This window comes from Salvelinus sp. IW2-2015, unplaced genomic scaffold (assembly GCF_002910315.2).
Source record: "Salvelinus sp. IW2-2015 unplaced genomic scaffold, ASM291031v2 Un_scaffold3799, whole genome shotgun sequence".
NCBI classification, from domain to species: Eukaryota; Metazoa; Chordata; class Actinopteri; order Salmoniformes; family Salmonidae; genus Salvelinus; species Salvelinus sp. IW2-2015.
In genome coordinates, this window is record NW_019945073.1 from 80,812 (window position 1) to 93,163 (window position 12,352).

Sequence of the window (12,352 nt, forward strand, 5' to 3'; positions counted from 1 at the left end):
AGATGTGCACTAGTAGTATGCTAGACGTGCACTAGTAGAATGCTAGACGTGCACTAGTAGAATGCTAGATGTGCACTAGTAGTATGCTAGACGTGCCCTAGCAATATGCTAGACGTGCCCTAGCAGTATGCTAGACGTGCCCTAGTAGTATGCTAGACGTGCCCTAGCAATATGCTAGACGTGCCCTAGCAGTATGCTAGACGTGCCCAAGTAGTATGCTAGACGTGCCCTAGCAATATGCTAGACGTGCCCTACAGTATGCTAGACGTGCCCAAGTAGTATGCTAGATGTGCCCTAGTAGTATACCAGTGGTGCCCTAGTAGTATGCTAGTGGTGAACAAGTAGTATGCTAGTGGGGATGTTGAAACAGAATCAAACCCTTCGCATACTAACAGGAACTGACAGCCCATAGGAAATGGAGGTGAGAAAGGTGTCACGAAGACATTCATGTGTCAGAGACCATTAAACCACTTGCACATGATCTGTCATGTCGGATCACACGTCACTGTCCCTAACTAGTGCTCCAGTCCAGGGTCATGTCAGCCATGATGTACAACATGTTAAATAGTACATGAGAAGATGGACAGTTCACCTCGGTTCCGTCTCCCATGATTTGTAATGGGCTTATTAAAAAGGATCCCACTTTACCACACGTGTCTCAAATCACACCTATGTATTCACATGGTAGTAGTTACATAGGCAGTCACAGTGTATTCACATGGTAGTAGGCAGTCACAGTGTACTGTATCACAGTGTACATAGGCAGTCACAGTGTATTCACATGGTAGTAGTTACATAGGCAGTCACAGTGTAGTCACATGGTAGTAGTTACATCGGCAGTCACAGTGTATTCACATGGTAGTAGTTACATAGGCAGTCACAGTGTTATCACATGGTAGTAGTTACATAGACAGTCACAGTGTATTCACATGGTAGTAGTTACATAGACATCACAGTGTATTCACATGTAGTAGTTACATAGGCAGTCACAGTGTATTCACATTGTAGTAGTTACATAGGCAGTCACAGTGTATTCACATGGTAGTAGTTACATAGACAGTCACAGTGTATTCACATGGTAGTAGTTACATAGACAGTCACAGTGTATTCACATGGTAGTAGTTACATAGGCAGTCACAGTGTATTCACATGGTAGTAGTTACATAGACAGTCACAGTGTATTCACATGGTAGTAGTTACATAGACGTCACAGGGTATTCACATGGTAGTAGTTACATAGGCAGTCACAGTGTAGTCACATGGTAGTAGTTACATAGGCAGTCACAGTGTATTCACATGGTAGTAGATACATAGACAGTCACAGTGTAGTCACATGGTAGTAGTTACATCGGTAGTCACAGTGTATTCACATGGTAGTAGTTACATCGGTAGTCACAGTGTATTCACATGGTAGTAGTTACATAGGCAGTCACAGTGTATTCACAGTGTATTCTCATCTCTTTAACTGAAAAGCTATGACAGTGACAAATGTATTCATCACAAAGGAGAGGAGAATAGAAACAGCACTAATCCTTTCTATAAAACACAGACAYAACAGAAAGATCCCTAAGCCATCTTTATTTCTGCCKAACATTCAAAGTGTAATTCAGAACTGGTTTCACTTRAAAAGTCAGACCAGTCTCACAGGAGTAAACAGGTAGCTGATTTGAATGGGTGAGATGCGGTGGAGGTATATAGGAGGTGAAGGGTAGTGATTGTTTTTTTTCGATTGGGGTGTTAAGAGTCGCTCTCACAGGGAATGTGTTATGCCAACCCTGMATCCTCTGATAGAGGACAGTGCCCACCAGTAGTGTCAAGTGCCATCCCAAATGCCACTGCTGCAGTACCAAGCTATCTCCCCTGTGTCAGTCCATCGCCTCGCAAACCCATTACACTTAGCCTCCCCAGAGCACCCGCTAAGGTTGATTTGTATGGACGGCAGAGTGTCAAACAGCCCAAGGGTGTATCTGGACTGCTTATGGAAGGCCTTTCCCTTGTTCACTAAGGCTGCTACAGAACACAGGGAGACCAAGGGGAGAGGGATGAAGGAGAGAGAGGGGGGGGGGAGAAGGAGAGATGTGCAACTGGTGCTTGTGGTAATGACTGGAATAGGTGGAATGGTATGAAATACATCAAATACACGGTGTGACGCCATTCCATTCACTCCGTTCCAGCCATTATTATGAGCCGTCCTCCCCTCAGCAGCCTCCACTGATCCTAACACAGCATGAGTTATTGGACTAATGGGAGCAAATACTTTAAAGAACTGAACACAATTAATCCTGATGCCATTCACTCATGTTGTTTGCAGGGCAGTTTAAATTGACTAGTGGAATGAATGTGACTATCACTGTGAGGTACAGATATGGTAGGTAAGCATGAGCGTGTTTATATGACATATTCAGGCATGACCCAAGTAAAGTTTAGGGTAGCAAACTACAGCTAGGCTACTAGAATGTTAAGCACGGCCTGAAGCGCTAGAAGCGGCTCAATGATGCATCTCTCTGGTGGTGAAAACACCTGAAATACTGTAGCTGTTCTCATACAAGCTGGAAATAGGTATAGCCTGGGAACATCGCGTCTGTGGAGTCTTATGCTCATGGGATTCGCACCTCATACGATGCATAAAATGGGACAACATACCTTTATAAGTGTCAATATTTCCAAAGCGAACTTCTTGCATAGATCAGTCACATCACTAGTCTGTTTGTGTAAAGGGTGCGTAGATCAGTCACATCGCTAGGCTATGTGTGTGTGTGTGTGTGAGTTGAGGCTGCGTAGATCAGTCACATCGCTAGTCTGTTTGTGTAAAGGGTGCGGAGATCAGTCACATCGCTAGTCTGTTTGTGTAAAGGGGGGGTAGATCAGTCACATCACTAGTCTGTTTGTGTAAAGGGGGGAGATCAGTCACATCACTAGACTGTTTGTGTAAAGGGTGCGTAGATCAGTCACATCACTAGTCTGTTTGAGTTAAGGGTGCGTAGATCAGTCACATCACTAGTCTGTTTGTGTAAAGGCTGCGGAGATCAGTCACATCACTAGTCTGTGTAAAGGGTGCGTAGATCAGTCACATCACTAGTCTGTTTGTGTAAAGGGTGCGTAGATCAGTCACATCACTAGTCGTTGTGTAAAGGGTGCGTAGATCAGTCACATCACTAGTCTGTTTGTGTAAAGGGTGCGTAGATCAGTCACATCGCTAGTCTGTTTGTGTAAAGGGGGGTAGATCAGTCACATCACTAGTCTGTTTGTGTAAAGGGGGGGTAGATCAGTCACATCGCTAGTCTGTGTGTGAGTTAGGCTGCGTAGATCAGTCACATCGCTAGGCTATGTGTGTGTGAGTTGAGGCTGCGTAGATCAGTCACATCGCTAGGCTGTGTGTGTGTGGTAGTTGAGGCTGCGTAGATCAGTCACATCGCTAGGCTATGTGTGTGTGAGTTGAGGCTGTGTAGATCAGTCGCATCGCTAGGCTATGTGTGTGTGAGTTGAGGCTGCGTAGATCAGTCACATCGCTAGGCTATGTGTGTGTGAGTTGAGGCTGCGGAGATCAGTCACATCGCTAGGCTATGTGTGTGTGAGTTGAGGCTGCGTAGATCAGTCACATCGCTAGGCTATGTGTGTGTGAGTTGAGGCTGTGTAGATCAGTCACATCGCTAGGCTAGTGTGGTGTGAGTTGAGGCTGCGTAGATCAGTCACATCGCTAGGCTATGTGTGTGTGAGTTGAGGCTGCGGAGATCAGTCACATCGCTAGGCTATGTGTGTGTGAGTTGAGGCTATGTGGAGCTGAGCAGTTGCCAATAGTCTGCAGGTCCCCTTGTTACTGACATTTTAAAATGCCAGCATAGCTGAACTATTGCATAAAACTATTTAAAATAAAAGTAACGTTATATGTCAGACGAATGATTCATTGATTTTAAGAGGCTGGCTTACCCGTCTCTTGTTCAAATCCAAATGTTTTACTGTTGTCAAACATCGCCAAGATCCCCGCTGCAACCAAAAAGTAAATTGGGAGAGAAAGTTTGTGCAAGTCCGCAGTGCAAGTAAATCATCTTGTTGGAAGGTAACATTAATTAAGACAATATGTTATTATGCTTTATCCTCACTGTACCGACTGTCATTTCAAACACTTTCCATTTTGTAGTTAAACACTTATAACCCGCTAGAACCATGCACTTTAGACATAGAAAGCGTGGCGCCGGCGATATAAACTTAAAATCCTCGGGGATTTTCACACGGGTCTTTTGCGTTCCAAGAATTGTAAACTGTAAGTGTTGTTTGCTGACAAGACGTTGTCCCGTCTTTCTTCCATCAAGCCCCCTTCGACAGCCCTGACAGTTAGGAACTTTCCCTAACAAGCCAAACTTTGCTTAAGAACCTCCCTCTCCGATACAGTTTAGTGGGTGGACTTGAGAGAACAGAATGCCTTTCAGTAGTAGCCCAGGGGATGGTAGGTGATGGGGAGACTGTTACATTCAATTATTTTGATTGCCTGTTAAAATAAAAATACGTATGGTGTACAATTGTAAATAAAGCTGGATAGTTGAGGAAAGTCGAATTGACACATTTAACCGGATGTCAAATAGGCTTCCCGGCACGCAATAAAGGCTAATATTACGATTGTAACACCATATTAAATAATATTGCTTGTATATTATATGCCTACAGCGACACTTGAACCTACTGTATAATCTTGTTCGCATGGTTACTACGCTGAGCACCAATGCATAACGGGACCTGTGTGCATTATGCACTGTGAGAATCCCCAAACTCCAAGGAAATCATAAACACGACTGATCAATTTCATTATGTTTCCTTTGAAAATTATACTTTCATCTTGGAGCTCAGAATAGTGTGTATCACCCTATGGCAATGATGTGTCAAACTCATTCCACCTAGGGCCTATGCTTGGCTTTTGGTTTTTCCTTTCAATTAAGACTTAGACAACCAGGTGAGGGGAGTTCCTTACTAATCAGTGACCTTAATTAATCAATCGAGTACAAAGAAGGAGCAAAAACCCGCAGACACACGGTCCTCCGTGGAACAAGATTGACATGTGCCCTATAGCRTCCTTCACTGATCTACCGCTGGTTGAGCCATCATGTTGCCCCCTCTAGCGGAAGAGGACGGTCAGTTTGGCACAAAATGTCCAGAATAAACATGGAAATGTCATAGAATTAAGAAGGAAAAATACGTTTACAAAAATACGTTTAAAATGTAATGTTTGCCGTGTTAAAGCTTTGGTAAAATAAGAGAACCGATATGAGTAGGCTAGACTAGGGGGAGTTTTTGGTATTCTTTCGTGCACAAGGGAGGAACAACTGTTTTCATTGTTTTGCCACACTATTTTGGTCATATTAAAACGATAAAGTATTGTCGAATGGTCAAGTAAATAATCTCCATAATTCATTATATTTTGCTAAATGTCAGGGACCTTTTTCTCTCATATAAAAACAGCAGCCCGCCGCGACCGGGAGACCCATGGACGACGATGCCTCAGGTGAGGGGTTTGGCCGGCCGTGATCTCCTTGTCCCATCGCGACTCCTGTGGCGGGCCAGGCGCAAGCACGCTGACACGGTCGCCAGGTGTACGGTGTTTCCTCAGACACATTGCTGTGGCTGGCTTCCGGGTCAAGTGGACATTGTGTCAAGAAGCAGTGCGGCTTGGTTGGGTTGTGTTTCGGAGGACGCACGCTCTCGACTTTCGCCTCCCCCAGGTCTTACGGGAGTTGCAGCAATGAGACAAAACTGTAACTACCAATTGGGGAGAAAAAGGGGTAAAACAAAGTATATATATATATATACATCTAGTGAAAGGGTAAAACAAATATATAATAATATAATGGAACATTGCTGCAGGGATTTGCTTCCATTCAGCCACAAGAGCATTAGTGAGGTTGGGCACTGGTGTTGGGCGATTAGAGCTGCCTCACAGTCTGCGTTCCAATTCATCCCAAAGGTGTTCAATGTGGTTAAGGTCAGGGCTCTGTGCAGGCCAGTCAAGTTCTTCRATACCGATCAACAAACCATTTCTGTATGGACATCGCTTTGTGCATGGGGGAATTGTCATGCTGGAACAGGAAAGGGCCTTCCCCAAACTGTTGCCACAAAGTTGGAAGAACAGAATTGTCTAGAATGTCACTGTTTTCTGTACCATTAAGATTTCCCTTCACTGGAACTAAGAGGCCTAGCCTGAACCATGAAAAACAGTCGCAGACCATTATTTATCTTCCACCAAACTTTACAGTTGGCACTATGCATTGGGACAGGTAGCATTCTCTTCGCATCTGCCAAACCCAGATTAGTCTGTCGGACTGCCAGATGGTGAAGCATGATTCATCACTCCAGAGAACATGTTTCCACTGCTCCAGAGTCCAATGGCGGCGAGCTTTACACCACTCCAGCTGACTCTTGGCATTGCGCATGGTGATTTTAGGCTTGTGTGTGGCTGCTTTGCCATGGAAACCCATTTCATGAAGCCCCAGTTCTTGTGCTGATGTTGCTTCCAGGGGCAGTTTGGAACTCGGTATTGAGTGTTGCAACCGAGGCCAGACGATTCTTACACGCTATGCGCTTCAGCATTCGGCGGTGCTGTTATGTGAGCTTGTGTGGCCTACCACTTCCCAGCTGAGACGTTAATGCTCCTAGACATTTACAAATTTGAAGAACTGACTTGTTGGAAAGGTGGCATCCACATTGAAATTCACTGAGCTCTTCAGTAAGGCCATTCTACTGCCAATGTTTGTCTACAGAGATTGCATGGCTGTGTGCTCAATTTTATACACCTGTCAGCAAAGGGTATGGCTGAAATAACTGGATCCACTAATTTGAAGGGGTGTCCACATTCTTTTATACATATAGTGTAACTTATTTTATTTTGGTATCTGAAAATTCATATTTTTGTCGAGACCTATCAGCAGTTTATTCACAAAGGTCCATCACAGAAAGGTCCATCATGTCTCAATCGACCAATCCACGCGATGCCGGGGCAGGCGCTGTGAACGCGCACGACTACGCACCTGTATAAGACTCCAGTCAAGATGCAAAGTTTCACATTGATTGCGGCGTTATAAAGGACTGTAGACACGATAACTTTTATCATACAAGCTTCAATTACATAAAATGAACAGCTAAAATAAGCATTCAGTTGTATGGAGCGCGAGGACTATTCTGTGTTTGATAGGCTATCGAGAAGCGACCTGATGCTAGTAGAAGCACCGGTGTTGCCTTCTTATCTGTGAGGATGGGCGAGCTACTCAACCACAGCGGGATTTTGGCATTGAACAGGACTTTGATGGATGATGACAAATTCGGCAGTCTGGAGGATATTGACGTGACCGCGGACGGCACCCCGATTCTAAGGATAATCATCTCGGTTGTTTACTCCATTGTGTGCGCGGTAGGGTTAATTGGGAACTTGTTAGTCTTTTTCTTAATGAGGTTAAAACAGGGCCGGAAGAAATCGAGTATTAACTTTTTCATTATCAACTTGGCAGTGACGGACTTCCAGTTTGTGTTGACTCTGCCGTTCTGGGCAGTGGACACCGCACTGGACTTCAGCTGGCCGTTTGGAGACGCCATGTGTAAAATCATCCTTTCCGTAACAGTTATGAACATGTACGCGAGCGTGTTCTTTCTGACTGCTATGAGTGTGACCAGATACTGGTCCGTCGCCTCGGCTCTGAAGAACCGGTCGAGACAGAGGTCGTGTTCGGTGAAATTGGTGTGCGCGGTGCTGTGGGTCTCCGCAACCATTGCCACAGCTCCCACTACCATTTTCTCCTCCGTGACAGTAGTGGCTGGGGAGAAGCTCTGCCTCATCAGGTTCCCCGAGGGACATGACTGGCTCGCGCTCTATCATCTCCAAAAAATCATCATAGCGTTCGTCATACCCATGCTGATAGTGTCCGTCTGCTATCTGATGCTTTTACGGTTTATCCGTCTGAGGAGCATGAACAACAACCACCCCAAAAGGAGGTCGAGGGTGACCAAATCTGTCACCATCGTGGTCCTCTCCTTCTTTCTTTGCTGGATGCCAAATCATGCCATCACATTCTGGGGTGTATTGGTGAAATTTAACGCTGTCAATTGGGATAAATCCTACTATTTGGTCCACACCTATGTATTCCCGGTGACTGTGTGCCTCGCGCATGCCAATAGCTGCTTGAACCCAGTTCTGTATTGTCTCATGCGACGAGAATTCAGAAAGATGCTGAAGGATTTGTTTTGGAGAATTTCCTCACCAGCCATCTCCAAAGCCTGTACAATACGTACGTTTACGGGGACGTGCAACACACGTGTAACACACGACGACAACCAAGTAGTTATTCCCTTGAATGTTCAAGACACCACACAATGTCGACTATCCTTTATTGACAGACCGGATCTTCCCGCAATACCGGGTCTACCCGGAATGGCACCGGAAGATTCACAGTGCATCCACCAGACATAACGCACTTACTCTATGAAACGACTTGCTGTAATCAATTACGCATGCATTTTGGAACTATAAATGACAGAGTTCTTGAGTTCCCAATGTTGTCATTACCCACGGGGCACCAATTGCGCAGAGTAGGCCAACGGAGTGAAAAGCAGTATTTACAGAAATTTGGTGCGTCCCTGGCATGCACTGGGATGGGTAGGACATGTACTTGGTAAACTTTACGCGCAATGATTACATGTTGATTTTAAGATAAGAGAGTCACAAATMTAGAGTACACRGAAGTCAATATTCCCTGTGGATATTATACCTTTTGTTGGAATGTTGAGATGTGTCTTCTGTCGTCCATTCAAGCTCACACATTGCCATTCAGAGCCAATGCACACATTTCTGGTACATCAAAATCGTCAAAATCTAAATAAATGTGATCCTATTAATATGTTATCAGTGTTTGTTGTGGTATCTGAATATATGGCTGAATGTAAAAGGGTCATTGCAATGTATGTGATAAAGCGCATATAAATTAAGCATCTTGGTCGATTGATATATTCAGACATATGTTGTGTGGGTCAATTTGCAACATTCGAAAACGCTAGATACCAATTATAAAACTCATTAGATGTCGAGAAATGGTCGATTGAAGATATTCAATGCGTTATTGGAATTACTTAATGCGTAAGGCGCACAAGCTGTGCTGTAACTGCGACGCTATAATGGATTGCAAGTAGACAGTACATTATAAATAAAGATAAGCATATTTGCATGTTATTTTCTTCGTTCATATAGAGAGTTTGAGAAGGTTGACAACACCGAATCCGGCCTAAGGTTATCTACTTCATTTGACCGAGATTACACTTTCAGAAATCGTAATGACACTCAAATCTATTAATATTAAGAAAGCGGCCGGCCCGGACCAATTTAACCCTCATTTTCCAAAATTGGTGCAGAGTCTTTGCTGTCCTCTCACGCATATTATTCAATCTTTCATTGGCGAGTGATACGATTACAAAAGTCTGGAAAGCAGTTTACGTCACCCTTTTACATCTTGGTCGATTGATGTATTCGGGCAATGTGTTGTGCGGTCAATTGGATAACGTTGGATAACTATAGTCCCGTTTGTAACTGTCTGTACTGGAAACATCTTTGGAAAACCTGGTTGAACTCACAATTGAAAGACTTTCTGTATAATAACTCATTTGATCTCAATTCCAGTCGGGTTTTAGAGCCAAGCATAGTACAATTACTGAGTAACTAAGGTTGTAGGTGATATTCTAGATGCTCAGGACAAGAAACATCACGGTTGTTTCACTTTTTATTGACTTATCAAAGGCCTTTGTTGACCATTCCCTGACAAAAAAAGGTGGATTTAAGTGTTGAAGCATTGGATTGGTTCCAGAACCACCTTTTTGACAGATGCAGTGTGTAGCACAGAGGGTATTGCATCAAAGTTTCAAAGGCTTATGAAAGCACTGCCCCAGGGCTCAATTTGAGGTCTGATCCTTTTTACAATGCATATACATGATACAAGGAAGACTGTATGCTGATGACACAATTATTTTTTCTAGTACTCTTGAAGGCTTTTCAGGATTTACAGTTGGCTTTTGATGCAGTTCGAATTGAAACTTGTGCTTAATGCAAGGAAAGCTACATTTATGGTTTCTCTTTGAAAGTAGACACCATGGAGTCACTTGCAGATTTTAACTCTAAAAAGTAGCAAACTGATAAGGTCACCTTATAGGTATCTTGGGAATTGGTTAGAAGAAAAGCTGAATTTTAAACAGCACAATTAATAACTTCACCAGAAACTGAAGTTAAAATTGGGGTTTTATTTTAGGAACAAAACTTGTTTTTCAATGTTGTCAGAAAGGATCTTGTTCAAAGCACTTTGTTATCGGTGCTGTATTATAGTGCCTATATGCAGGCCTTAGCTAGTACCTTAACTCTGGACACAGTGTATCATGGTGCTGTATTATAGTGCCTATATGCAGCCTCAGCTAGTACCTTAACTCTGGACACAGTGTATCATGGTGGGCTGTATTATAGTAGCCTATGTGCAGGACTCGAGCCAAGTACTATACGTCTGGAACAGTGTATCTCAGACCTCAGCAAGTACCTTAACTCTGGACACAGTGTATCATGGTGCTTTTAAGACGTATCACCAACACCAGATACTTCTCTCACCCATCACTGTGATTTGTATGCCCTGGTGCAATGCACCTCTCTCTCCATGGTGCAAACACACTGGTACACTTGTGTGTAAATAGAAAGCATTGATAAGGCAGCGTCTCTGTTCCTTCCTGACCAGATCAGTCACTCAATACAGTCTTCGTACAGTCGCTGCCGTCCTTGTCTGTTCCTAAGTCTAGAACTGATATGGGGAAACAAGATTTTRRCCCCCAGAATTCCCCTTCATCCTGGAKCATGCTTCAAAAGATATTCAAGTTTGGGGAGTTAAGTGTTCTTCCCGGTTTTTAAGACAATGTTTTTGATAGCTACAGTTTAATATTTTTTATGTATTTGTATTTTTTGAAACATGTTATGTACACGCTGCTATTTCCCTGTTTTGCCAGGTCACCCTGGCAAGAGGTTTCTAACCTCAATGGGTCTTACTTGGTTAAATCAAAATAAAACTATTACGTTTGGTAGGTGTGGTGAAGCGTTTCCCAAACTCGGTCCTCGGGACAACATTTAGGTTTTTGCRCTAGCACGACAGACTCAAATAATCAACTCATCATCAAYCTATGGTTATTTGAATCAGRTGTGTAGTGCTAGGGGGCAAAAACCAAAATGTGCATCCCTTGGAGTCCCCCAGGAACAAGTTTGGGAAACGCTGGGTGCTGGGTCATGATGAAATGGAGACATGTACAGGTAACTGCCAAAATAAAGGAATCACCAACAAGTGTTTTAATAGGGCATTGGGCAACCACGTGCCCGCCAGAACAGCTTCAATGTGTCTTGGCAGAGTCTACCAGTCTGGAACTCTATTGGAGGGATGCAACACCATTCTTCCAGAAATTCCATATTGGTGTTTTGTTGATGGTGGTGGAAAACACTGMCTCAGGCATCGCTCCAGAATCTCCCATTAGTGTTCAATTGGGTTGAGATCTAGTGACACACATTCTCTAATGTTTTTCTAAACATGCTGTGTTCCTTTGAGACCCCTCTTTCAAAGTCAGAGATCTCTTCTAGCCATGGTAGCCAAAATAACAGACAACTGGGCAATTTTATACGTGACCCTAAGCATGATGGGATGTTTTAATTGCTCAGGAACCACACCTGTGTGGAAGCACCCGCTTTCAATATACTTTGTATCCCTCATTTACTCAAGGGTTTCCTTCATTTAGTCAGTTCCATGTATATTCTCCACATATTCTTCCTGCCCCCCTGCACTCACTAATAATGGATTAGCAATATTGGAGGACTTAAATGGCATTACATTCTTGGAAAAATAATATATGCTTACTGACAATACATTAGGCAGAGAATTCCTTTGACATGCGTAATTTACGCCCAAAATGCATGGTGTGTGCACAAATAATTCACCTCGAATTGCAGGCTGCAGTTGCACACCTGACAAGATGCCCAGTGTGTGTGCAAAGAATTCAGTCCTTCCTACATATCTAGTATTTAAAAATATATATATTCCTACTAATGATGTTGAATAATTAGGTTATTATGACATGTAAATATTGACTTAAATTGTTATTGTAAAGAATATTGTGGGAGGAACAAACAACACAACACTTTTTAGTTCAATGGTATGGCTGAAAGAGCTTGGATGACTGCATCATGTAAACTACATTTATAAAATCCTACACCTAGAACACAAGTTCACAAACTGTTTAAAACTCGAAAGGGATATTTAGTTGATTGTTTATTTTAATGTCCATTACATATTGCACATGCAGCAGCTACTCT

General features: G+C 43.3%; 1 protein-coding gene across 1 annotated transcript; it reads left to right on the top strand.

The window, feature by feature from the left end:
• The first annotated feature begins 7,142 nt into the window (after positions 1-7,142).
• Positions 7,143-8,785, top strand: LOC112076509 (relaxin-3 receptor 1-like). The gene has a single exon (XM_024143266.2). The coding sequence runs from the start codon at positions 7,238-7,240 to the stop codon at positions 8,444-8,446; it is 1,209 nt and encodes a 402-aa protein (XP_023999034.1). The 5' UTR covers positions 7,143-7,237; the 3' UTR covers positions 8,447-8,785.
• The last annotated feature ends 3,567 nt before the right edge of the window (positions 8,786-12,352 follow it).

What these genes read in the sequence shown, in the direction of transcription:
- LOC112076509 (XM_024143266.2), top strand. Translation starts at nt 7,238, where the DNA reads ATGGGCGAGCTACTCAACCACAGCGGGATTTTGGCATTGAACAGGACT.